Source organism: Podarcis tiliguerta, assembly GCF_965153285.1.
Source record: "Podarcis tiliguerta genome assembly, chromosome: 5".
In the NCBI taxonomy this organism is placed as follows: Eukaryota; Metazoa; Chordata; class Lepidosauria; order Squamata; family Lacertidae; genus Podarcis; species Podarcis tiliguerta.
In genome coordinates, this window is record NC_139538.1 from 83,598,205 (window position 1) to 83,625,851 (window position 27,647).

The 27,647-nt window shown below is 44.8% G+C and overlaps 1 protein-coding gene and 1 long non-coding RNA gene across 9 annotated transcripts in view; one reads left to right on the forward strand and one right to left on the reverse strand.

The window, feature by feature from the left end:
- Nucleotides 1–26,344, forward strand: part of NDST2 (N-deacetylase and N-sulfotransferase 2) — a 103,272-nt gene extending 76,928 nt beyond the window's left edge. For 7 of the 8 annotated variants that reach the window (XM_083440374.1, XM_083440370.1, XM_083440369.1 and 4 more), the window contains 12 exons: nucleotides 8,458–8,545; nucleotides 9,117–9,271; nucleotides 10,191–10,376; nucleotides 11,321–11,449; nucleotides 17,157–17,339; nucleotides 17,987–18,083; nucleotides 19,115–19,238; nucleotides 20,554–20,728; nucleotides 20,916–21,086; nucleotides 22,011–22,120; nucleotides 24,637–24,739; nucleotides 24,838–26,344. In XM_083440374.1, the coding sequence (XP_083296500.1) occupies nucleotides 8,458–8,545; nucleotides 9,117–9,271; nucleotides 10,191–10,376; nucleotides 11,321–11,449; nucleotides 17,157–17,339; nucleotides 17,987–18,083; nucleotides 19,115–19,238; nucleotides 20,554–20,728; nucleotides 20,916–21,086; nucleotides 22,011–22,120; nucleotides 24,637–24,739; nucleotides 24,838–24,963 (1,647 nt within the window). In that variant the 3' untranslated portion in view covers nucleotides 24,964–26,344. Of the gene's footprint in view, nucleotides 1–8,457; nucleotides 8,546–9,116; nucleotides 9,272–10,190; nucleotides 10,377–11,320; nucleotides 11,450–17,156; nucleotides 17,340–17,986; nucleotides 18,084–19,114; nucleotides 19,239–20,553; nucleotides 20,729–20,915; nucleotides 21,330–21,373; nucleotides 22,121–24,636; nucleotides 24,740–24,837 lie in introns of all 8 variants that reach the window. The other variant, XR_014511157.1, reaches the window with a different exon arrangement.
- On the reverse strand, nucleotides 11,616–17,148 carry LOC310677582. Its single transcript, XR_014511301.1, has 3 exons — nucleotides 12,983–17,148; nucleotides 12,163–12,621; nucleotides 11,616–11,779 (listed from the first exon to the last, which is right to left on the reverse strand). It is a non-coding gene; the product is annotated as an uncharacterized lncRNA (long non-coding RNA).
- Nucleotides 26,345–27,647: the final 1,303 nt, after the last annotated feature.

The following is a 27,647-nucleotide window of genomic DNA, read 5'->3' on the forward strand; positions in this document are numbered from 1 at the left end:
GATGGCAAGAATGTAAACCTTGTTTTTTTCTGCAAGCTCTCTCTCTCTCTCACTCACACACACACACACACACACACACACACACCGAAGACTTAAGCCACTGCTTCATGCCTGGGCTTCAGACCTTCTGAAATCTATAGCAGACTTGCAAGAGGCTAAGTTTCATTGAACCCAGTAGGACTTAATTCCATGTACAGAATTGGGCTATGAGAAGCTCTTCTATTTATCAGTATGATGGGTGGTGACAGAAACAGAGGCTCAGTTTGAGCCTCTTCCAGCATAATATGAGGGCTGATGCCAGAGAAGCTGCACCACATGGCTTCTGCTTTATATCTGCTTGCACAACAACTCTCAACTTGAGGGTCCTGTCAAACAGTTACTGCCAGCTCTCTTCAGTATAGTTGGTGGAATGGTATGGAAGTGTCCGGTTTGCAGGTGTGAGTGTAGTTGTACTGACAACTTTCCTTGAAAAAGCATTTATAAAGTATTAGGAATCCTGGTCTGCAGCTTTTGTGTTCCCCTTTGTCTCAATTGGCCCTGATGACCTTATGCTAGGACCTCTTCTTCATGATGTCATTTTTCCAAAACAGAGACTGTGGCCTGGCTTGCACATCACATTAAGCTGTAGCTTAACTATGGTTTTATGTAAGTGTGAAGCATTCTGCAGAGAAGTTCTTGCTGTGCTCCTCTCCCACTCCTGCTGCCATGCCATTGCGGGGGGGGGGGGGGGGCGGAGAGGACAAGCTAAAGTCTGGCATATTGTGATCTTCAACAAGCAGTAACAAGGGTTTGTGCTTTGCTTACCACTCATGATTTGCTCAGGGGTAACAAACAGCCAACCCAGATTCACATGACACACCAAACTCTGCCTTGCTTCCCAGCAGCAGAGTAGGTGAGTAGTAGAGTGAGAATTTTGAGCAGCGTTCAGTAGCAGACTGTGTGTTTATATTAAATCATTGCTTGTGATTAACTATGGTTTAATTTGATATGCAACTAGGCCAACCCCATATACAAGGGCAACACATATTTGATTGCCAGATCTTAGACATATACATGCACTCCCTTGAGCATTTAGAAGATTTGGGTGAGGGCAGGGGTCAGTTTCTGTTCACCCCAGGTGCTAGGGAAGGTGGAAGCAGTGAGAAAACTTAACATAGCTTCTGCCAAAGGGATTGGTGGAGACTACAGATAATGGCTGGATACTAACCTAATCTAAATCTCTGTATAGGGAAAAATGATTGTGTGAAGCAGGCCTAAGAGGAACACTGTAAGAAAGGCATAAATTCATAATAACTTGTCCCTTTGTGAGAATGGTCAGGGCACGGCTCTATAACCATACTTCAGACTCTGAAAATCCTATCTATAATCCTGTGTTTATCAGTAGAACTTAAACCCAAATCACCAGGGCAATCCTTCCCAAAGCCGAGAAAGCAACACCCCTGTTTATTTCTGGAAATTGCTCACCCTCCTTGCATTACTCATTTTATTTATTTTGTGCTGTATTTATATGGCTTCCATTCTGCAAACTAGCTGAGATTGGATTCCCAGCCAGGGACCAGACCCACAGATGGAATTATATCAGACATCTTTGGCACTCTATTTGCCCCAGAAGGAAGATAGAAGGTTTCTCAAGTGACTGCAAAAAACAAACAAACACAACCTCAGAGCAGATCATTCTAAAATATATTTTGTTTGGAGGTTTAGTAGAGTGAAATGGAGCAATAATCTGAGATCAGTGAAACAGAATTTCAGGCAAAGCAGATAAAGCTCAGATTTATCCATTTAAAAGAGGCTCTGTGGGTGCAGAGCTGGAAAGGTTAATGAGTTTTCATTTTTTTAAAAAAAAAGCAAGAAATAATTTCATGGGTTTGTTATTGAGTTCTCAGAGGGAGAAGGAAGTGGAGGGGAATTTCCCAGTGAAAAAATAGCTGGTGTGTTTTCCTGACAAGTTATATAAAAGGGATTCAGGTTAGTCTAACCAAATGCCTAATCAAGTTTAAATATGATAGATCCTGCTGCCTTGCCTCCTAAAAGGATTCAGATTGTGTCTTGGTGATGAAAATTGTTTTGGGAAAAGCATCTTTCTGTAGTGTTGCATATTGGCCAGCAGTGCAAACTATGTAAAAAGACTTAGCATGCATGCTTAATTTGCTTGTATGAATTAGTTTTGCAGAATTTTTGCAATCTATTTTTAAGGCTTTCTTAGTCAATAATTGGGGAAGGATTATTGTGGCTTAGAAAGCTGCAAGGCGACAGATGTATGGAACGTGGGAGGAACTGGGCTTGTGCTGAGTAAGATCTTGCCACTGGAGCTCCTCCTGAGCAGCGCCTAGGGAACTTTCAAGTAGCAAATGGTCATCTCTGCCACAAAGAACCCTGCCTCCCAAATTGAAAGTTGCCTGTCTTTTAAGGGAAATAAGATGTTTCCAAGATTTGCTGCCACTACCAAATTCTGTTTCTAGAAAATGCATGTTTTACACATCATCTGAAATAATGGATGTGTTAATGCAGCTGCATAGCCAACCAATCATGCACTTTTTCCTTAAAAGCCCCAAACTTATTTGTCTTTTAATTGGTTTCTGGATTTTAACTATGTTTTTATCTACATTTGTCATTGTGCACTGTTTGCAGAGCTTTTTCACCCTGTAGTTTGTAAATCTTTGTACTATGTGTGTGCTAATACATAAATCATCCATTCTAGATTTTTCTAGCATGTGACATTGCACATGTATGTGTTTGCATGGCTGATTGAGAATGGTATAACAAGCAGTGGCTTGGATAATTATCCTTCACTTTTGTAAAATAATGCCCACAAATAATGACAAAGTGTTCTGTCCTGTGAGTGCACAGAATAATGCAGTAACGTGCAATTTCTCAGGCACAAGGCAGGCCAATATTTGATGAGCAGCCAGGTAACAACAGGAGCTTTTGGCAAGCAGTGCTGAAAGTGGTGTGAGGACTAGTATTTTCCCCTTCTCATGTTCACATCAAAGTTGAATAGCAGTAGGAACCTGTCTGCTCAGTAATCCTTCCTCCTTTACTGTAAGAGCAGGAAGTGTTAAGTTGTGGGCGAACATATCAGATGACACAGTGATTCTTCAAACAGCTCTTGTTTATTTCAGAGGCCAGAACAGAACTGAACTGAAAAGCTCAGTCAGCCTGCTTATATAGAGCTCCAGAACAGTGTAACTGTTACAACTTTCTAAAACTATCCAATCACTGAACGTCACTTTCAATCCTTCATTTGCATACAAACTATCCAATCACTGAACATCACTTTCGATCCTTCATTTGCATAACTATATACAGTATCCCCCTGCTGGCCCAGGGTGAGAACTTCAGTACATAACAGGAAGCACTGGATATTATGTCCTGGTCAAATTTATTCCTATTTTTATAGGTAGTTAAAAGAAACAATTCAACCAGACCTAATGATGAGCTGAGAAAATGTGACTATTAAGAGGGCATAAGGGTTTCCCCCCCCCACACACACACACTTGAACGGAAGGAACAAAATACTCATTCAAAATATTTATATATATGATAAACAAAGTGGCATGCATTTTTAATATTTTCATAGGCAAAGTTGTTTTGTAAGAGAATGTAGTAAGCAACGATATTTAAGTAATCTGGCTGCAGAAAGCACATGGCACTATGTTTATGCTACTGTTGATATATCTTGTACAATTCAGATATTTTGTGAGGGAGTTACAACACTGGAGTGGTTAAAAGGACCAGGAAAACTTCAGTTTTGGGAAAGGTATAATGGGAAAAATAAAATGTTAATAGGTGCAAACTTGTGTTCAGTATTGTAGAATGTTGGAGAAGAGGTGGAATGGCCTACAGATAGAAGATTGTATACACATGAATATTTCCCGCTTCCTTTTCTGTCTTTGTTAATGATTATGCATTGTGAATCTTCTTGGTACTTTAAGATTACAACTGATTTCTTTTAGGTCAACAGTGAGCCTGCAGAGGGTGCTTATGGTTTGGGGAATCATTAAAAACACCAGGATGAAAGCATCAGAATGGGGGCTAGTTGGTACTAGCTGCCAACAATACAGTTGCAGCTGCCACAAGGAACAGGGTTGTTTAGGATTTATCAGCTGGCAGATATGTTGTCATAGTAACCCAAAGCAAGGCTTTAAATCCCCCTCAGTGCACAAAAGGGTAAGCCTCTTAGCATCATCTCTTTCTCACTCATCTTCACACCAAACTTTCCTAGCGATTGGAGACTGCTCAATAATGGTAAACTCAGGTGGCCAGTGCTGACAGGACTGTAGCCAAAATGGGGCCACTGAGAATCAATTGCTTAGTACAAAAAAAGAAAGAATAAAACCATGTTGGGGCAATCCACACCCAACCACCCCAAAAAGCAGCCCAAACAGGACGGAGCATGCTCAGTAGCAACAAAATTGAAAACGAACAATTGGAAAAGTAAAAGGAATACTGGTGGGATAGAGAGGCGAGTGAAAAATCTTGCTTGGAGGGAATGGCTGACTGCAACCCTAAACAGGAACATTTCTTTTATGGCAGAAGATAGGCTTCAAAATTTTGTCGTATTTGTCCTGGTGTGGAAACAGGCAGGTTTGCAACTACTATAGTTGTAGATCACCAAGAAACACCCTTAGAAATGAGATGGTGTCACTTCCAGCAAGGCCTGCACTTGCACCTTTATTTGTCTGCACACTTGCTGTTTTTCTTAGCCCTACAAGTGACACTGTAGGAACGCGGGTGGCGCTGTGGGTTAAACCACAGAGCCTAGGACTTGCTGATCAGAAGGTTGGCGGTTCGAATCCCCGCGACGGGGTGAGCTCCCGTTGCTCGGTCCCTGCTCCTGCCAACCTAGCAGTTTGAAAGCATGAAGTGCAAGTAGATAAATAGGTACCGCTCCAGCGGGAAGGTAAACAGTGTTTCCGTGTGCTGCTCTGGTTCACCAGAAGCGCGGCTTAGTCATGCTGGCCACATGACCCGGAAGCTGTACACCGGCTCCCTCGGCCAATAAAGCGAGATGAGCGTCGCAACCCCAGAGTTGGTCACGACTGGACCTAATGGTCAGGGGTCCCTTTACCTTTTTACAAGTGGCACACATGGCATTTTCATCCAGATTTTGGTAAGGGCAGTTTTTCTTCTATCAAAATACTGGAGACTATAAACTTGCCCTGTATTAAATAACTATAATAGATTCTTTACTTGCATGAGGAATGTGTGAATGTATGTGGCATTATATAGGGGAGAAATGTGTGGTCCCTACCTTCTCAGAAGCACATGAAGTTAAGAAGAAAGCACATTGTGCAGGATAAGACAATGGTCCTCAAACTGTTGTCTGCAGGCTTCATTCAGCTGGTTCATGGAATGATTGTAGACAAGGACAAAGAGGAGGGAGAAAGGTTGTTTTCTGCTGCTCCAGAGAAGCGGACACGGAGCAATGGATCCAAACTACAAGAAAGAAGATTCCACCTAAACATTAGGAAGAACTTCCTGACAGTAAGAGCTGTTTGACAGTGGAATTTGCTGCCAAGGAGTGTGGTGGAGTCTCCTTCTTTGGAGGCCTTTAAGCAGAGGCTTGACAACCATATGTCAGGAGTGCTCTGATGGTGTTTCCTGCTTGGCAGGGGGTTGGACTCGATGGCCCTTGTGGTCTCTTCCAACTCTATGATTCTATGATTCTAAGCCGGGTGGGGGCAGTCTCACTCTACAACATCCCTGAGCATGGCAGCCTCAACCCCTCTACTCCCAATCTTCCCACTTGAGCATGAAAGTCTGAAAGAAGCTTCTCAGCATGTTCAGCTAAACATTCTTAGAAGCCTCCACACAACTGGGAAACCTGATAACTCACAACTTCAGATTGCAAGAGGGCATTCAGCCAAACACCTGAACTTTGTACTAAGTGTGTGAAGTCTAGGAGTGGAGGGGGCCGGACCAGTGTGTTGTGGGGCAGGGTGGGCATTAAGGTAGTGGCACATTCATCCCAGGCCCCCAACACCCTTTTCACCCTTGCATGTTCAGGCTACATATCCAAAGGGGAGGACTTGTGATGAAGTGGAGCTTGTCGAAAGCAGGGCAACTAGGATCCAAGAGGGAAGGTAGACTAGCATTCACTCAGTCAAAAGGATATCAGGTAAATGTAAAGTACCCTTTAAAAGGAACAAGTTTATATTTTCAAGATTACGTAATATAAAAATGTGTTGTTCGGCCGTCTGTTGTTATGGCAATACATTTAGTAGGCCAACCAACATATTGCACAATAGTGCACAAGCTTTCAAGTTCTCCAGAACTCTTGATTAGACTAGATGGCTTAGCAGTCTTCCAAGAAATGACAAAAGGTTGCTGTACGTCTTTTTCATTTTGGCTGAAGAGCAGTACAAAATTATTTAAGTCAATATTATTTTCTCTTAAGCCATGTCCATGTTCTTCATTATCAACTTGTAAATATAAAATAAAACAATTATCAGGTATCATCATGAGGGGATTGTAGCTTAGGCACACTAGAAAACCTTGTAAATGGTCCAAGCATTCTAATTTTGTTATTTTTCTGTTGTGAACTGTCCTCAGCTCTTCATATGAAGAGTGGTATACTATTATTATTATTATTATTATTATTATTATTATTCAAGTGGTGGTGAGGGCTGTGGGGAAGTAAAAATTTCCCAAGCATAGGCATTATCTGGGCGTACCCATATCTCCAGTGTGGACCCTCCTCCGAGTAGCAGAATGTGACGAACACTATTTAAGGGAGCAATCGTTTCTGTTAGAGCTCAGTCTGAATCCCCTTGGCTTTGGTCTTATTCATAAAATTCCTCATATACATTCAGAGGTATCTTGTTCTTCCTCTTCAAAGGAAGAGCCCCCAGATTTCTCCCCCCGCCCCGGCATTTTCAGGAAACTATTTAATTTTGAAAAGTACAGTTCTTGTGTTGCTTTCATACTGTTAAACCTTTGTCTTATAGTGTGGTCTGTTGACTAGATACAAATAAATGAATCTAAATCTCAGCTACTCACTATGTTGTTGGTATTTTACCCAGAGGCAACTATGCATGTAATTTAGCATGTGCCAATTTGTGTGATGGACAGTGCAATGCTCTTGCTCTCAGGTGCCAGTATTTCAAGATATATTGCAGTGCCTTATGCAGGGAATATAGCAGATTCACTGTATTCTTTTTGGAGCCTGCTAAAAACATTCCTGTTTAGACAAGCCTACCCAGTTCCTTAGAAATAATTTTATTAGAAGTAATTTTGATATGTTTTAGTATTTTAACTTGTGCATGTTTTAAAGTAGGGCTGTAATTCTTCTTGATTTTACTGCTTTATATTTTGTAAACCACTTTGAGGGTTGTTGTTGTTTACAATCAAGCAATGCATAAATTTTATGAAATCATAATAATTAATAATATCCAGGGAGGCAGGGACTGCCTTCTTTGGACTAATCTTCTGAACGTGATAAATGAATATGACTGGCTGTCAAATACGACTAACTCCTGAAATAATACTTCTGTGCTACCTAAAGACTTGGTTAATGACTGTGTGTAAAATTATTGTGAGGGTACTTAAAGCTGCCAAAATGTGCAAAGCAACCAGCTGGAAGGAGGCAATTGCTCCATCAGCTTATTTGTTTCATTTCATTTCATTTTCATCCCACTTTTCTACCAAAAAAGGCTCCCAGAGTGACTTATGAATCTCAGTAATAACCAAGTAAAAAAACACATTACGTAAGGAAAAGTGTTGGGGAAGAATGTGATAAAAAGCAAACTGTGGCACTGTTTCTTAGCTACAGAAAATATATTTGATGCATATAGACCACAATCAAAATTTTACAATGTTAACCACTTCTGAATTGTATGGAATTTTTTGACCATTGACAATCATAATTAAAATAGCGATTAATGGGCAACAGGTGCATATCTCTGTTGAAAGATGGGACTTTTATTTGCAGGATAAAGCCATAAAGAAGGCATAGATGATATGCTTTGGTAGTTAAATTGGCTACTTCCTTATTTTTGACTTTGAAGAAGATTAAAGGTAGACAATCATGAGTTACTATGTAAATAACAATAGCAGGTTAATCATCACATTCAACTCTGGTTCCCTAGACAACATTTTAAAAACTGAGGCGGAAGCCTATGGTCCAGCTGGCCTACCTAAACATTTTGTGGATGAGTTGATCTAGCTTAGGGTTTGCCATATCTGAAGAAAGCTATGCGCTATCTTCTCCTCAAAAACAGAGAACCCGAGAGCAAGGCCAGGGACAGGGCTGGTGTGTGGTGCTGTGCTCTCCTGGACACGCTTGCCAAAGACAAGGGTCAGCCTTTAAGAAACCAATGTTTGGGGCTGCTTGTGCATTGCTGCCAGCATGTAGGCTTTGTATGGAAGTGCCCTTCTTGTTGAAAAATCTGATTAAGAATCTGTTTTGAAGTTTCTGTCTCCTTCTCTCCCCCCCCCCCCTTTCTTATTTTTCAGGCTCTACTGAACACTCAGAACAAGTTGAGGACTTTGGTTCCCAATTTTACTTTCAACCTGGGATTTTCTGGGAAATTCTACCACACTGGTAAGCTGCCTTTGTTCTTTTCACCTGTATGGCATATTTCTTAGTGATATGCCATCCACACAGTCAGCAGTTGAGTAAAGTATGATCAGGATCAGGATTCTGGCATCAGATAAAAGAAGGTTTGTTAACCCTCTGGGCCTCACTGCAGTTTTTTGGTCCAGGATAGATAAATATCTGGCAGGGTTTTGGCTTACATGGACATGTAACCTATTTGGGGCCTATTTGAATTCTTTGATTTGGGGAACTACTGGATCCAAGGGGTGTTCTGACAGCTCTTGGGTGCTTTCAGTACAATGGAGCGAATGGGAGCTTTTTATGCCAGGGAAGATAGCAGGTGCAGAAGCAGGGGGCTCATTTGGATCAGCACCACAGTGTGGGGCAAAGGGTTAATGCCCCCCAGCTACGCCACAGCAGGTCCCTGGTGTGGATGGGAACCTGGTGCCTGCTGTTTCCTTTTAAAAGCCATTCATGCAAATGAAATGTTGTCTTCTCTGGTTTGGCCTTTTAGTGTCTGTGATGACTGACAGTTGAGCACCCCTTCCTTGTTTCCTTCCTTCCCCCTTCTTTCTAGGTACTGATGAGGAAGATGAAGGGGACGACATGCTGCTAAAGCATAGGAAAGAGTTCTGGTGGTTCCCGCACATGTGGAGTCACATGCAGCCACATCTCTTCCACAACGTCACTGTGCTAGCCGAGCAAATGAAACTCAACAAGCAGTTTGCTTTGGTAAGGAGCAAATTCAACTGGGGATGTTCCAGTCCGTGAGAAGTTTGACCCCGCTGACCCAAAAATTGCCATCTCAACAATATTCTGCCAAGTTTCCTTTCATTTTTTCCATGCATTGTTGCCTAGAGGCAATGTTTTACTCTTCACAGGCAATTGACTGTTTACAAACCTAGTATAAATGTGTTATGTCATATACCCCAGACCCAAGTTCCGATTTACTAACTCACTCACTTACCGTATTTTTCGCTCTATAGGACTCACTTTTTCCTCTCCAAAAATGAAGGGGAAATGTGTGTGTGTCCTATGGAGTGAATGCAGGCTCCCTGGCTTCAGCGATAGCAACGCGAAGCCTCCGAAGCGCAGAGGGAGAGCTCCACCCGCGCTCCGGAGGCTTCATGTTGCTTTCGCTGAAGTCGCCTGAAGCCCCTGGAGCACAGGGAACGCCCGCTACACTCCGGGGGCTTCAGGCAGCTATCCGCAAGCCTTCGGAGTGCAGCAGGAGTTCATGCTGCACTCCAAAGGCTTGTGGATAGTTGCCTGAAGCCTGGGGAGCGAGAGGGGTTGGTGCACACTGATCCCTCTTGCCCTCCAGGCTTAGCTTCGCTGGAGAGGCGCTGCACAGTTTTCCCTCTCTGCGCAGCGTCCCTTCAGTGAAGCGGGAGGAGAAATGGAAGGGGCTCCGTTTCTCCTGCTGCTTCGCTGAAGGGGCGCTGAGCAGAGAGGGGGAGAAATTTTTTTTTCCTGTTCTCCCCCTCCTATGGTCCGGTGCGTCCTATGGTCCAGTGCGTCCTATAGAGCGAAAAATATGGTACTTTTTGTTTTGAGATTTCTGCCTGGCCATTTCTGCCTTCCTTCCATTCAGCAAACTGCTAGCAGTACAGGGAATAGAGGGTTCTTCCCATTTGTGTTCTTCTTCCAGGAGCATGGGATCCCCACGGACCTGGGCTATGCAGTAGCCCCCCACCACTCAGGAGTTTACCCTGTCCATGCACAGCTCTATGAGGCATGGAAAGCTGTCTGGGGCATCCAGGTGACCAGCACAGAGGAATATCCGCACCTTCGGCCTGCCCGGTACCGGCGGGGCTTCATCCATAATGGAATCATGGTGAGACAATGAAGCCCCTATTGATTTCTCCCTATTGGAGAAACATGGCCACTAGTTTATTGGGTACTCATCCCTGCATTTTGAATGCTAATCTTCCCTGAAACTCTCAAGCACAAAAGCAAAGGGAGCACAAGAAAGAGTCCCGCTGGATTTTGCCAAGGTCCATGCAGTCCAGAGTCCTGTTCTCACAGTGGCCAACGATGCCTCTAGGAGGCTTGCAAGCAGGCCATCAATACAACAGTACTCTCCACTTGTGATCCTCATCAGCTGGAATCCTGAGGCATATTGCCTCCAACAATGGAGATAGAACATAGCCACTGTGGTTAGTAGCCACTGATAGACTTGCCCTTCATAAATCAGTCAGTTCTTCGTAACAATCACTCAGACCAGTGTAGAATTCCCAGTATGTAGGATTCGAGACAGAAGAACTTCCAAGTGGAGCCATGTAACTGCTCCAACAGTTGTGTCGCTATTGGGCAGCTGAGCAGGAGAGGCTGGATTGATTCCCCCCTTTAACTTTACATTGTATATTAATAAAGAACTCAGTTCCCTTGAGCGCCAGTCCTCACGTAGCCAAAAGAGTTGACTCTTGTGCATGGATGGTGCTTTCAGCATGCTTAGGAGAACCATGAGGAAATGCAGGAAAAGGTTTAGGAAAATTTCTTGTGGGGAAGGAAACCTCAGAACAGCCTCACGAGGTCTAAATATGCTGAGTAGCCACAGAACACCAAGTGGTGTGTTTTTTCTTTCTTTCTTTTTGGAGTGGGACTGAAAATGGCAGTTAGGAATGATAGCAGAATAGCAAATATGATGTTGACACCATCTAACCCCAGTAGAATTGCCTTCTCCTTTGGCTGCAGGTTCCCACTGTTGGCTGCATGTTAAAATTCACAGGGATAATCCATGGCCATCTCTAATTTTTCCTCTCCCTCTGGCTCTCCCAGGTGTTGCCTCGACAGACTTGTGGTCTTTTCACTCACACCATATTTTATAATGAGTATCCTGGTGGCTCCAAGGAGCTGGACAAAAGCATTCGCGGTGGTGAACTCTTTCTGACAGTGCTCCTGAACCCAGTAAGTACTGCAGCATTGGGGGGGGGGCAGTGTTTGTGATTACCTGTGTGCTTTATGTGGTGAAGGATGGGAAAAAGTAGTTGGAAATACAGTCTGCACTGGCAGCAGTCCTGAGGCCTAATTCTCACCGGGCTGTCTCCTCAGACAGACAGGTGCCAACAATTTTATTGTTTTCTACCCTACGTCAGTGGTGGTCAGGTTTTTATTTTTTTCTTAAGAGCACAGAAAAAGAAAACAGCTGAGGTGTGTGTATTTGGCAAAAGTTGGGCAAAAAGGTGAAGTGAAGCATTTGTGAGAAAAATTGGCCAAACAGTTTTGCCACCCAGGAACCTGTTGGGATACTGCCAGGGAGACAAAGTCCATCATGACTCCACGTCGTCTCCGGACGTCCATCGATCTCCCGTAGACACGCAGTATCAGCAATTAGCGACACGAGCTCCAGAAATAGCTTGCCACATTCCAGAGCCGTGCACGCTCTATCAGCAGATAAAGCACACAGCGAAAGATGCAGTAAGGAGAGCATTATTTAGAAGTTTATTCAGCGTTGATCAGAACAAAGAAAAACATGACTGCCTGCTTCAAATGTCTCCGTCAGAGGGAGAGAAACGAAAGCAAAGACACAACAGAAACATTCTGTGAGACAGGAAATGCGCAGGCTGTGACACAAACATCCTGCTCCCTTTTAAGGTGGAACGGAAATATCCTAACAGAACCTGCTGAAAATGCTTCAGGGAGGACAGAAATGTGACAGAGGTTCTTCCTAGGGATAAACCTTCTTCTCAGGGGCAGCCTACATTCTTAGAATCAAAGCCTGGAGGGGAAACAGGGTTGCAATCGCTTGCTTTGTCCCTGCCCTCCCAAGTATTCAGTATTTAGATCTGTGAGAAACTGGTCTGAACCTTCTGCTCTATGTGCACAGGGGTTAATGGTGGTGGCAGGGAGGGTGCAGCAGGTGCCTAGAGATTAGAGATGAGGCCAGCAAGCATGATTCCTCCATGCCCCCATGCAGTGACTGAGTGGCAGACTTGGGTGTCTCAAATTTCAGCAGCGCCCTGTGCAGTGCTAAAATTTGGCACCCTCTGCCTGTCGCGCTCTGTTCTCCATCATGGTTGTGGTGCCCCCTGCAGCTCAGTGCCAGTCATGCTACCCTAAAACCACCTCTGGTGCATGAACTGGATACAGTGGTGCCCCGCAAGACGAATGCCTCGCAAGACGGAAAACCCGCTAGACGAAAGGGTTTTCCGTTTTGGAGGTGCTTCGCAGGACGAATTTCTCTATGGGCTTGCTTCGCAAGACGAAAATGTCTTGCGATTCCTGGGGGGGGGGGTTTCGCTCCCCACCCCCTTTTTCTAAGGCACTAAGCTGCTAATAGCCTTTTAGCAGCTAATCCGCTAATCCCTTAAGCCTTTAATAGCCGCTAATAGCCGCTAAACCGCTAATAGCGCTAATCCGCTAATGGGCTTGCTTCGCAAGACGAAAAAACCGCTAGACGAAGAGACTCACGGAACGGATTCTTTTCGTCTTGCGAGGCACCACTGTACTTCCCCATGTCACCTGCAATTGTATCCATTCATTATGCATTAATTAGACTTAAGCATGTTGGTTATCCCACGCTTTCCCTCCTTTCGTATTTCAGATGTGGGCACTGCATACATATATGGGAAAGATCTTTATTCTAATGCAGAGCTCTTTGGGTATGCTGAAATTAGCATACTAGCAGTTTTCAGCGCTTTTATCCCCCACTCAAATGTCAGGGAAGTTCGTGGCTATCAAATTGACATGTCTTAGAATAGGGGCAAATATTCCAATAACGATTATTTCTAAGTTAAGCTTTGTATTTGTTTAAATATAACACTCAAACCACATTGTGGTTTTCATATTGATTCTATTCTAGATGAATGTTTCATCTCAAATACTTTACAGCATGTAAAATTAACACAGGGTACATTTTTTTTGGGGGGGGGAATAAACTTGCTGTATCAGATCCCAATCAATTTAGAAAACTTCCCAGAACATTTTAAAGAAAACTTTCTGATTCAATTTTTCCAGAAAATCCCTGACACTGCTGAGCACTCTGTGGCTTGGCAGGATGTTTTAGATGAGATTCCTGCATTGCAGTAGGTTAGACTAGATGACTCTCAGGGTCCCATCCAACCCCACAATTTTATGATTCTATAATGTCATTGCTCAAAGAGGATTGCTGATGTTCCCAGCTAGCTACACTTGGCAAGTGGACAGAATGTATTAGTCTCCAATACCTCCTCCCAGCCTGATGTTTCTGTAAAAACAAGTCAGTGAGCAATTTACTTTACACCAAATACCGAAAAGCATGTCCTGTGTCCCCTCAACTCATCCTACTCCCTAGTTGTTGGCCTTGGTTTGCTCTCTCCTTTCATCATCAGTCCGGTCCGTGAACCAATTCCTTTGCTTGCCAACTGACTTTAAACTCTCACTCCTTCCTCTTTAACTGATAAAGATGTCCCACCTAAAATAAAGAGTGCCAAACAGCCTCTCCTCACTGATCCATAACAGATGTTTGAATCCCTGTGAGTATATGCAGGAGTGCAAGAGTTGGAGTGTGTGTGTGTGTGTGTGTTTTTAACTCTGCCGTATAAACACAGGATGTTTGATCTCCTGACTAGCCAGCAAACCATGATGTCAGCAAATGTTTGATCTCCTGACTAGCCAGCAAACCATGATGTCAGCTTTCTGCTCCCAGAAAAGGCAGTCACTGCATATCTTTGCTTGCATTTCCCTGAAGCTATAGAGTTGCACACCTCCCACTCGACCCCTCCAGTTCCTTCTACACCAGGCGTATAGCTGGTCTATTTTCAGCTCGCTGTTTTAATTTCTGATTGCTACCCTTTCACACTTGGGTTCTTTAACATCTCCAGGGAAAATAATTGAGTTCAGTTATAAGGAATAGTTGTGGCTGCTTAGATGAGGTGGGGGCAGGATCTTGGGGAATAAGATCAGACTTGCCTGTTGGTAATTAGTCTGAATGGTTGTCGGGTGTCATTGTCAGATGATAGGTAGACAACAGTTGCCACTCTAAGGCCATAGTTTGGGAAGGTATAGAACGGTAGCACTGGTGGGACCGTAGTAGTTACATCGTGGCTTTTAGACAGTCAAAACAAGCTTGGTTCAAACTCTATATATTAAGAGAGAAAGAATGATTTGTCGTTATTATTTAATTAATTAGTATACTGCTTATATGCCAAACACCATTCAAAAGTAGTTAACAAGGCTAGTCTGGATAGCGGCTGGAATTCAGCTGAGTGGCTCAGATTCCAAGGAGCGTAAGTTGTTTGCCAAAGCTGCTTCATCCAAAATTCCTGTCTCTGTGGAATGGCGCATGATTATGTAGCTAGGGCTAGAGACAAAAAGAGGGGAATTTAACTTACACTGAATTTAAAGTCCCTTAGCGATGACATGCACAAGAGAAGGGCACAGAGCCAGCATAGTTCTTGTAGCTGGTGGCACAACAGATACAATACTCCATGTTGCACAACTGGTCGCCCAACAAACTTCTGCTAGCGCAACTATAGTATTGAGATTTCATATTGTGCAACCATTATTCTTGCACTTATGCTAACGCAACAGCCCTTGCTGGTGATCAGAGATCATTGAATCTGGGCCCATATTTTTTTCCCATATGGCACTAGGTGCCACTGGGCTCAGCAGTTCGTACATGAATAAAAATACAGCATTGCCAAGAGGCCCCAAGACCAGTGGTTGTGGATCAGCCACCCTAGGGAGTCCTTTAAAACAGTTTCAGATGTCGAATTACAGGTTCTGTCATCCTTGACCATTGAACATGCTGCCTGGGGCTCGTGTGAGTTGTAGTCAGTTCAAAGGCCACCAAGCTTCCCCATTCTCTGGCCTAGAGTAATCCAGATCTTGAAATCACTCAGGCTCACTTCTGAGAGGCAGCGGTGTTAATGTGAAGACCAATCTCCTGTCCCAAGCCCGGAGATTTAGAAAATCAACTCCTCTCCCAAACGTGTTGGTGAACGTGATAAAGCAACAAACTTGGGAGATCTCTCCCTCTAGGTGTAAGGCATTTAGCCAGAGCTGCTAGAATCCCTGAGGCCCTCCATGAGAAGTTGGTGCATTCCCTCTCCAGCCTCATAATATTTTAGTAATTCTTTCTCTCCTGGAAGCTAATTGTCAGTAATTTAGCACTTGGATGGAAATGCTGCCATTGCGAGTTGGGTGCTCTTCTTTTGATGGTTTGCATGGAGCCTCCAGGTCAGCCTCTTGATGCACTTTGTGCTCTTGGGTGTCAAAATCATCCGAGCCCTGAAAGGTCAGAGCTGGAAAGGAAGCATCTGGCAGCAGACCATGCCCCACAGTCACACCAGCCTCCTCCAAGTGCAGGAAGGCTTCTGCTGCTAGTTCCCAAAACTGGTTTGGAATTCTGTATTAAGATGGTCACATTTGACGGGGAACCTGGAGACCAGGGGGAAAGACGTATTGCGGTTCTCCTTGTAATAATGATGTGCTTGATCTGGTTAATGCCGGACAAGGCCTGCCTGCCAGAAAATCAGTCACTCTGTAATCAAACTGAATACATGACCTTGTTAATTCTCCTTCCTCTCCCCTATCCAATTTCCTCACTTGTTAAATGTTCTTTTACCTAGGGGCCAGCTTCTCTGGGAAGCGTTACAGATGAGGTATCTGTTCTTCCCGCACCAGACTTCTTAATTAAAGAGTTAACAGGTGTTGTTATCTGGTGACTGTCACTTAGGCACAGATTGTTGCAGACACCTGGCTTCTTTAGCCAGGTGAGAGGTTGTGTGTTTAAAAGGAAGGTTCTTTTGTCTTCATTTGACCGCATATCTGCTTAGGAGCCACATTTGCTTGCAAAGACTGAGTTTGATCATGAGCACCTGGTATCACTAAAGTCATTTTTGGAATCCAATCTGGCTAAAAAATAAAAAAGAATTATGACTGACTGTACAAAATAGATGTTTCAAGCCTCAAAAGAGCAACCCTCCACCCCCCAAGTTTGGCGGCACCCAAGGACTTTGTGGCAGCCAATGTCGGCTGCAGCAAAGTCCCTGCCTTTATGGCAATGTAAGATTAAAGTCATGTCCTCAGACAGGCTTCTTCTTTGAGTTTAGCAGCCACCTGGTTTGTCCATTGTGGGAGCTTGCTGAACCATTAATTGTCCCTGGGAAGTGATACTGTGTTGCATGCAAAAGGACATTTGCAGGATTCCTGAGGAAAGCAAGAACCCAGTTTGCATGCAATCTTTAAATGTGGACGCTTTGTAGTCCTGCCCAACTGAATGCAACTCTTTGGAGACATTGATTTCAAATGAAACTTTTTAATACATCTGGATAGATTGCGTCATTAGTGTATTGTGGATTTTATTGTAGTTAGCCACCTGGGCATTCATTTATTTTTATAGAGAGGCAGGTTATAAGTGAATCAAATGAATAACGATAATTAAAGAACCAAGCTACAGGTGAGTATCCAGAGAACCTGCCCAAGGGACCTGAATAGTGTCAACATTGGAACTATGGATTTGGAGCAATGGGTTGTTTTCATTTTGCACATGAGAGCAACTGCTGAGAGTGTGTACGATGCTCACTGGCCAATGCTGCCCCTGCAGAACAAGAGTGGAAAGCAGATAGAATTTTCCAGGTGATATCAACCTTTTGACACTAACAAATGCCCCCATGTCCTTCTTTGTTTGTAGATCAGCATCTTCATGACCCACTTGTCCAATTATGGAAACGACCGCCTTGGGCTCTACACGTTCGAAAGCCTCGTCAAATTTGTGCAGTGCTGGACCAACCTCCGTCTTCAGACTCTGCCGCCCATCCAGCTGGCCAAGAAGTATTTTGAAATATTTTCGCAGGAAAAGAACCCTCTGTGGCAGGTGCGATTCCAGGACAATTTCCCTTCAACCAGCCTGCAGCTGAAGTTTTTCTCAGAGCTTTAATACAAGTTTAATATAAATAAAGGGCTTCTGAGCAGAGTGGATGTGAATTGGTTGCTACAGAAGAGAGAGTTTGTATTTCTCCTATTGGGTCTTAAGAGCTTAAGTGGGGAATACGCAAAGCATGAACTAGTGGTGGTTCTGGGATCTAAAATGCTGTATGGTTTTTCTGAACAGAATCGGATATGTTTGTCAGAATTTTAGGCCCAGTTTTTTAAACTTCCAGGCCTGCCCAGTTATGGTGAAAATGCACCGCTAAATAGTTCAACAGATGGACTAGAGTCCTCATTGCAATTGTGATTTTATTTTCCCTCTTTCCTCGGGCATGTCTTTGTTGGCTTGCTGATGCTCCTGCCCAGTTAACTCATTCAGGAGACTGCCACAATACCTTTGACCAACAAATGACCATCATTTCATCCAGAATAGAGCACTGATGCCAGCATATGCTCTACGACATATGCCAGCCAAGCTCTTAATGTGCTGTAGACCAGAGTGATTGTGCCTGGGGTAAACACGAATGTGCTTCTATCAGGCCTCAAGTAATTATTCCCCACATTATCTCATGCATGATTTTTTAATTGCTGTAGAACCCTTGTGATGACAAGCGGCATAAAGACATCTGGTCCAAAGAGAAGACATGTGACCGGCTTCCCAAGTTTCTCATCGTCGGTCCTCAGAAAACTGGTAACATAACCCACTGGCCACCATGGTCTTTTTTTGCCCTGTTAATATATGTGTGACGTGGCCTTTTTCTTTTTGTGTTGGAACATGATGGGGGAACCTGTGGTCTTCCAGGTGTTCTTAGACTCCAATTCCCATGAGTCCTGGGCAGCATAGCCAGTAGTCAGGCATGATGGGAGTTGTAGTTCGACAGCAGTTCAAGAGACGCAGGTTCTCTGTTGCTGCCTTAAAACTTAGCGGGGAGCTGATTTAGGTCTTCTGGGAAATGTCACGTGGTGGTGGGGAAGCAATTCCAAGTTGTCAATTGCCAAAATTGCCATCTTGAATTTCTCGGGGTTGCCTGTTCCACCCAATTAATATTAAATTCCAGAACTGGCGAGCTGAGATAAGATGTAGAACAAAAACGAGTACGCCTTTGAGCGTAGGAAAGGTATAGTGGTGCCCTCTACAGGCTTGATTGTGTCAGGTTTTAAAGGATGTTCTTACTGACCTATGCAACTGAACTGCATGGTAACGTTTCAGTATCAAACGTTATTTTGGTCATAGACCAACATAAGATAAAACATATGGACGAACTGAACACATAAGACTTAAAACTGGTAAGGGATAAAAACTAGTAATTAAAAGGTGATTATATCATACTTAAAAAGATAGAAACAAGGACAGTTAAAAGCGACTATAAGGGAAGGAGCATGAAGGAGCACAGGTCTTGCATTTTGGGCCTAGTTTGTGGCTTCATATGCTTCAGATCTTTCCACTTTAATCAATTATATTGCGATTGGCTTCAGAAAGAAGCAAAGCTCACGCCCTGCCTAGTCCAATGGGAGTTGCCAGAGTGGCTGAGGATAGTGGTTATATTTGAGGCTTTCCTTACCAGGTTGAGCAATATGAGCAACAGCTTTTGCCCAGGGCAAACAATTCTGTGTGTCATGAAGAGCTGTTGGTAGCAGTCGTGCTAGTACCAGCTTATGTTTCAGACCTTGTTGCTCCCAGACAAATCCCTCACAAGTTTTGTTTCCACTGTGTTGTTTCAGGTACGACAGCTGTGCATTTCTTCCTATCCATGCACCCAGCTGTTACCAGCAACTTTCCAAGCCCCTCCACCTATGAAGAGATCCAGTTCTTTAATGGACTCAACTATCACAAAGGAATTGACTGGTAAGTGTGTTGACTCGTGTGCTCACCGATTTGCCCTTGCTCTGTCCCACAAACTTTCAGTGGGATTTTGATTGTCGGATTAGGCATTCAGTGGTATTACAAATCATGATTTGTGCAAGTTTCGGTCAACTTGGTTGCCGTTGGCATGATTTGCTTTGCCTCCTAATGTTGTGTATGTTAACCTGCATTAATTTTTGAGTTCAGACAACCTTTAAATACAGATTTGAAGTAAATGGTATGGTAACATTGGTGAACAGTGACCTATTTGGCTGGTCTTACGGCTGCCTTTGTTGCAGCTCAGTTAAATCAAACTGTAGTTGCCATGGCCTTTAACGCAATGGGCAGTGCTTGTCTGGTCATGAGGGAGACCCTGGCTTCAACCTCAGTTTGAGTCTACCATGATGGTTCAGGACTTGATTATTCTGATTGACATAACAAATACATAAGATTACAGTGGTACCCCGCAAGACGAATGCCTCGGAAGACGAAAAACCCGCTAGACGAAAGGGTTTTTCATTTTCTGAGGTGCTTTGCAAGACGGATTTTCCAAAGGGCTTGCTTCGCTAGACGAAACAGCCCTGCCTCTCGTGTCATGGCGACAGTCGCACGCTCGCTTCCCCGCTCCTCCGGCTCCCTCCCACCTTCCTGCTGACGGCTCCTCCGGCTCCCTCCCACCTTCCGGCTGACCTTCCGACCTTCCGGCTGCCTTGCACCGCTGCCCACCGCCCTCGCGTGCTCCCCTCAGGAGCCGTTGCCGCCAGCAGCCAGCGCTGCAGCCGGAGTCGCGCTCCTGAGCCCCGCCACCCTCCAGCAGCCGCGTCGCGCGGTGTCCACAAGGCGCGGGTGAGTCCAAGGACCGGCTGCAGCAGCTGCCCTGCTTCTCCCCACCCCTCCCCGCCATGGTGCTTCGCAAGACGAAAAAACTCGCTCTACGAAAAAACTCGCAGAACGAATTAATTTCGTCTTGCGAGGCACCACTGTACTGTATGAAGGAGGGCAGAGGGAATTCATCCTCTTAACTTGCTCCTGCCACTGTGATATGTGCCCTAGGTGTGTCATATTGAGATTGATGCCCATGCAACACTACAATCACTGGGACTGGAGTTGAGAGTGCGAGTTGTGTTAGCAGAATACTGTCCCTGCCTTCATTCTCTTTCTTTCGTGTCTGAAACTATCATTTCCTTCATGTTCCCCTGTGGCAGGGCAAAATGCTAGGAGCTTCGAGCCTCTCCCCTATGTTCCCATTGTGTCACGCCCGTCACCATTATTACACATGCCTTGTTCTCATGCTCTCCCGGTTTTCTTCACGTGACAGGTACATGGAGTTCTTTCCCATCCCCTCCAATGCCAGCACAGATTTCATGTTTGAGAAAAGTGCCAATTACTTTGACACCGAAGTAGTACCCAGGCGGAGTGCCGCTCTCCTTCCGCGGGCCAAAATAATTGCCATCCTGATCAACCCAGCTGACAGAGCATACTCCTGGTATCAGGTAATTCCTTAAGAACTCCTCCTGGCATCACTGCAGGAGTATGTGCAGGACCCAGCTGGTGGGGCCACCGGGATGTGATGGTGCATGTAGTATATAGATATGCTGCCTCGTATACTAGAAAGAGCAGTGCGCTGCTAATTCACTCATCTCTCTCTCCCCCCCCCCCCCCCCGGTTACCTGCTTGCAGCACCAGCGTGCTCACAACGACCCTGTGGCACTCAACTACACTTTCTACCAGATCATTTCTGCTGGGCCCCAAGCCCCTCCGGAGTTGCACAACCTGCAGAACCGCTGTCTGAATCCTGGATTGTATTCCACTCATCTGGAGAGGTGGTTGATGTATTATCCTTCTGGACAGGTACAGCAGCCTTTGGATGTGTTGATAATCACATTGTTGTGCAATGGAGGTGTTATTTTGAAGGGGAACTTTTATATGCTTTTGATAAAACCTTTATATGTTTGCTTTTGTACACTCTTAATGAGTACCTTATTAGCAGTCACCTGCACAATAGATAAACCAGGATCTTGTTGTAGCTGTATTGGTCTCACAAAAATGAGATTACAGGATTTTCATAAAAAGCATATTTGAGTCAACTCAGTTGTTTAAAACTTACAAAGTAGAACTTCAGGCATTAGAATTCATAGTGGAAGGAAACTAAAACAATCTACTGTGCCTTTTGGCTTTCTGTGTTAGCCACCAAGGATGCTCCACATGCTTGCCTGAAATTATATGGGCTAAAAGTCTGTAGTGAAGTGGGAGCATATACACAAACTCTGCATGCAATATTCCCCAGTACACTGGCTCCCCTCAGGTATTTGTGTATCGATTGTGAAGGTTTAAAGGTGGGTGTTAAGTAAGTTCCACTGAACATGCTTCGAAGACTCCACAGCACTGGGGACCCTGCCTTTAGCATTTCTGACCCCATGGAGGCTTCTAAACCAATTTCAGTGGAAAGTGTGTAAAGGCCTCCTTTTGACCTTTGCATTCAATGCACGAAGGTCGGGCAGGGCTTGCACATTCACCTCTATCAGCTACACACTTTTAACCCTCATGACTTCAGGCAAATGCCTGAAAATGCAAGATCTATATGTTGATTGCTGCAAACGTAGTAAATGTATGTTAAAGAAACTCCACTCACTTATGCCACCCCTTCCAGGAATAGAAAATGAGCAGGAGAATTGTCTGCTAATTGTATGTGACTTAGGTAACTGAGATAGGGGTGGGGAGCCTTAACATGATTAGATTTATTCTGAGACCTTCATTGTTTCTCCTTCAATTCAGGTTCTGGTTGTGGATGGGCAGGAACTCAGACAAAGCCCCGCATCTGTCATGGAGAACATCCAAAGGTTTCTGGGGGTTACACCACTGTTCAACTATACCCAAGCACTCAAGTAAGGATTGCATGCCTGCCTTTGCTTGTGTAAATACATTGTAAATATTTTGAGGCCCCATACTTCTTCAGCAGCTTCCTTCTCTATGATCTGGACTGCTGGCAGTGTTTCCATTTCCATTTACTGCTGCTGTATTTTTGCTTTACGAGTTGTACGTTCTTGTATGCCACCTTGAAGACCACTGTGCGTGATCACCCAGAGCATGATGGCAGCTTCACCAAGCGGTATATTGCAGGTAAAACCAACGCTGCTCCTGAGCCTCTCTCTGCTACCAGCGGGACTCAAGAGCAGCGGCAGTTTTCACCCACCCATGATTTACTGCTATCGCGCTCTGCCCCTCATGCCGCAGAGGGAGGAGCAAGCTGCATCAACAGGCCAATACAGCTTGTTCCTCCCTCAGCTTCTTTAAACTGCTCCGCTGAGGCATGGGCGGTGCTCTCTTCAGCAGAATGGTTTAAAGAAAGCCTCTGGCTTGAGCAAGCCCCAATGTGTTGCTCACAAGCCAGAGAGGCTTTGGGGTGGGAGGTGGGAACAAACTGCATCATCCGAGGTACCGGGGTGAAACCGCCTCAGTGAGAGCGGTGGCAGTTTTACCCTGGCTGGGCCTAATGCAGCTTGTTCCTTCCTCCATTTCAACATTGTGGCGTATCGACAGATCGCAATGTTTGGCTGGTGATACACATTGCAGTGTTGAAAACCTGGCATTGCGCAGCCTTAGTGTAGTCCCTGGGAATGTACCCTTCTGACACCGGAGACAGAGACCTAATGCCAGGACTTTGCTCACCAACTCCTCCGATATCAGTAGGGCCAAAAAGGGTTTGTCCCAGGAAGCATCTTGGATTTGAAAGTCCGCCTGTCCCACAATAGGCTCCCAAACCAGAGAGGTATTTAGTCATGTTCCTGAGCATGAGTAAATCTTTCCTTCCCAATGTTTCCCATGTTAAAAAATTTTAAAGCTGAAAGAAAGGACGCAAAATAAAAATGTTCATTTGCCCTTGCCTGCCTGCTGCTGGCTCAAGTCTAGTAGGGCTCTGGATAAGGCATTTGTATTCTCTGCCACCATACACACAGCCTTGGATTCACTGTAAATACCCACCAAAGCCCTAAAGCTCTGAGCCACAGCTATTGACCTCTCCCTTCCACCAGAGTTGGATTTGGCTGGATGTCGGTGATAAATCAGACCCCCTATGAAGCTCAAGACAGCACTTTAACTTAACCTCTTGCACATATTGTTCACATATTGTCAGAGCTGGCTCCTGGTCCCAGCTCACAGAGGACCAACGCTAGCTGGTGGTAATGTACAAAAGTCTTTATTGAAGTACAGTTTCCATTTCCAAGCCGCAGCGCCCCAGCTCTACGTCTAGGGTTTAGACCGGCGAAGCTCCATCTGAATCTCCGCCCCCTGTGCACCAGTTTAAGACTCTAGCCTTACTCCACCTCTTCCGTCTCTCCTTTCTCCTCTGGGTCCTGCTACCCCCCGGGGTTCCTTCCTTCCTGGACTCTTCCGACGCAGACGTTGACCCCCCTGACTCCTCCCTCTCTCTTCGGCGGGCTTTAGGACCTGGTTCCCTATCCGGGCTGCCAACTGTGCCGCCCTCCTGTACATTTGAACTTGGCGCGCGCGCGCAGCCTTCAACTTTCCTCTTGACCGTTTCCTCGCTCCCCGACGGAGGTGTGGTCAATCCTCCCTCATGTTCTCCCGCTGGCAGCGCGCCTCCTGATCCCGATGCCTGGGACTCCTCCCCCCTACTGCACTCTGGTGTGGACGCTGGTCCGGATTTCCAACTGCTGCTCTCTGAGTCCCCTCTGGCCCCTTCTTCCTGGGGTGTCCCCCTGGGCACCCCCCTTGCCCTGACCATGGGCGCCCCTTTCTGTGAATCATCCGATTCACTGGAAAGACTCAGAGACCTCGGACCGCTGTCATCGCTGACATTTCCTTCGGACTCCTCCCCCTCGCTCTCCATTTCCTTCCTTCCCTGTGCCTCTGCTCCTGAACCCCTGACACATATGAATATTATCAGGATTCCGCAATTATAAACCTGCACCATATACGAATGCAAATCATGCTACTTTTTGTAAGACAGTTACTCTTAAGCCATGGATAGAAATGCATTTGCAAACTAGTTCTGAGGGAATCTGGTTTGCATTAGTGCATTTGTAACAAAACCATGGTGAATACCAGGGAAGAGGAACGTTGTACCAGTGTGGTACACATATCAAGTGTGGCTACCAATTTGGAACCTATGATTTTGTAAGGAGCCAGCATTAGGTCTGCACCAAATCACCAAACTATTCTTGCAAATTTTGAAACATTGAGTGCTCATGCACTTGTGAAATATTAGCAAGGCATTGCAACAACAATTAAAAGTTAATCTTTGTTTTTTTGTGGAACCTGCTTTCAGCCCCTTTCCTCTAGAAAGCAAATAAAATATTAGAAAGCCTTTAGCCTAGCCCTTCAGAGTTCTCCAACTCAGAGCCCAAGTGTGCAGGTATATAAAGCAGGCATCCTTTTTCAGGTTTGATGAAGCAAAAGGATTTTGGTGTCAAGTTCTGGAAGGAGGGAAGACCAAGTGCCTGGGGAAAAGTAAAGGAAGAAAATATCCAGACATGGATTCCTCAGTGAGTAGCCAAGTGGGATTCATCTCAGTAATGTAATTGGGAGGGGTGGTTGTGAGCGGTCCTTCATTAACTCTGCTCTCCCTTTGGAACTGTTGCAGTCCCGCATGTTCCTGGCAGACTTCTATCGCGAGCACAACATTGAACTATCCAAGTTGATGAACAAGTTTGGACAGCCCCTTCCTACATGGCTCCGAGAGGAGCTGCAAAATTCTAGCTGGAGCTGAAGTCCAGGGTGCTGGCGTCAGTGCTGCCCAACATCTGGATGTGGGAGCCACTGGGGAAAAACATACACTGCTGCCATCTCTTCTCTATGAAAGGAAACTGGAGGCAGGAGCAGGAAGTGTGCTAGCCTGATTATATAGACCATGCACTTTCACCTATTGATGGTTTGTTACATTGGAGAGATACCCAGAGAACAAAATGGCACAAGCCACTGTGCGGTCATGGCCCTCTATCTAAAAAATTTAGGGTGGCTGACACGCTTCTGTGCTATGATTCCCCCGTGCCAGAAAGCCCAGAGTAGACTCCACAGAAAAACAAAAGCATGCAACTGTGTAGGCTACTGGGACATTCCCTATTTATGTCCAAAACACTCAGGATGCTAGCAAGTGAATGTCTTAATATTGTACCCTTATGTGGTTGTTAGGGTGATGTTGCTAATAATGGACAGCAAGTTTCATTTATCTGACTGCAGCCTTAGTTATTTCATTAACCCTATTCTAGTGGAAACGGAAGGAGGGCAGGGAAATGGTCAACAAGGCAGCAGAAACTTGCGTTAAGTTCTCATGGGAGAGAGATTACTATTCCCCCCCTCGTGTCAAGTAAAAGGGGGTGGGGATACGATGGTGCCACATTCATTCATGAACTATAAAGAAACAGTGTTCACTTGTAACTAATCAGAACAGTCTTAACTTTCAGCTGGGGTGGAAAGGGGATTCAGCAATCTCAAATAGGCTATCTGTTTTCATCTTAACAAGGCTCAATGAGATGGACTACAAATCTGTGTTGTCAGTTCAAATCACTCATTTTGCCTCAAATTCTGCAGGTCGTGGGTCTCCAGCCAACTCTTTAATCTCAGCATTTCCTCATTACAACCACTATGTGAGTGGAGAGCTACAGCAGTCCTGCCCATCCCTCCTAACATGCCTTATGTAGAGTGGTCCAGCAGCTGCTCACAACAAGTGCCAGGCTCACTGAGGGATATATATAGCAGCTGATTGGGGCAGGAAGAGCCCTCGGGTAACTCAGTGTGCCCACTCCAAGAGGGGGAACGTGATTTCAGCCAAGCTTATACATGGAGCCTTAGTTATTGTGTATTTTTAATTGTCAGTTTACCATTGTTTGTAAATATATAATATGGATTATATAATATTTCATCCAATGTGTCACACCATGCAGAGGGAAATGTTGTGCTATCAAAAATGGAACCAACAAACCTAAAACCCTGTGGCTGAAGAGAGAAGCAAGTGCTGTGCTTCCTGCACTGGATTCATGTATGTCATTCACATTGAATGATAAGGATAAATTCTTGGCTCTTGCAGCTGAGCACAATGTCTAAATAAAGGTTAGACGTAGCATTTGGAGTCAATAAATGTACTTACTTTATTTCTCTGTGACTAGTGTTCAGTTATACCACACCTCCACAACAGCCAGCTATGAACGTACAAGGAAGCAAAGCAGCTGCTTCAACACTGCATGGCAGAGATCGCCTTGGACCCCACGATGGCTAAAAGGGGCCCATGGCTATTTTACCTCTCCTGTGCAGGTGGCCAGATAACCTGCCCTGCACCCCCCGCTACTTCAACTAGCTCAATTTTCTCTCTCCCTAAATGGAAGGGGCTATTCTGACACTTCAAACTGAGCTTCTACAAATGAATAAAAGCGGAACTCACCAACAACATTTCCCTCCTTCTCTTAGAACAGCAATGGCACTCACCGGAGAGGTTCTAGCTGAAAAAAAGCCCTGATTAAAGCCACCTTCTGTGGCAGTTAGATATCACTTCTCTCAAGACAGCTAATTAGGATTGAGAGGATTTGAACACACCAAGTTCAGATAACGAGTTTCCTCAGGAAACAGTTGTTACAATGGCAAGATGTTGATACTGACATCAAGTTATATCTCCAATGTTTGTATCTATTAATTGAGAGCATATGCTAGCTGCCGATAACATACACATATGCTCATTTGTAACTGGAAAAAAAGTTAAACTGCACAAACCGAGAAGTGTCGCTGCACTTGTACTTAGAGCAGTACCACTGAGAAAGGCTGCACAATTCCAAAAAGGGTCCAGTCTATAATCACAAAGAAACGCAGCATTTCATAGGAGGAAGCAAAATGAAGGACTTTAAATAGACAGCAGGGGCCACCAAAGAGAGTTGAGACTATGACATATTAATGATCCACCATGAATAATGTGCTCAAACAAAAGAAGAAAAGCTGAAATGCATGCCCTTGCCTTACCTGCCCCATATTTAGCTTTTATAATAATCACAGGCGCAAAAACACTTAGACAGATGGGTGCATATTAAAACCGGGCTGGGCACTTGCTATGGAAAGTGATAGACAGACATGGTACTGATCTGACCTGCTAGATGCAACTACTGTCAAACCACCCACAGTAACCAACTTAAATTGAAACATGCCAAGAAAGTCTGACATTTCATTTCGAGAGAGAAAACTTTGAAAAATTAAGAGGATTAAGGGAAAAGGCTGAAAGGGAGACAAAAGAGCCACACTGGCAGGAATCTGCCTAAAACCACATAACAGGACTGCAAACAGAATTCATAGCACAGGTGTCGAAAAATACAAGCCCATTCAATGGGCCGGTTAACAAAGGCCAAGGAAACTATAAAAAGGCGAGGCAGCTTCCGAGGGTAGAAGTCTTGCTTATTGGAAGCACCAACTCTG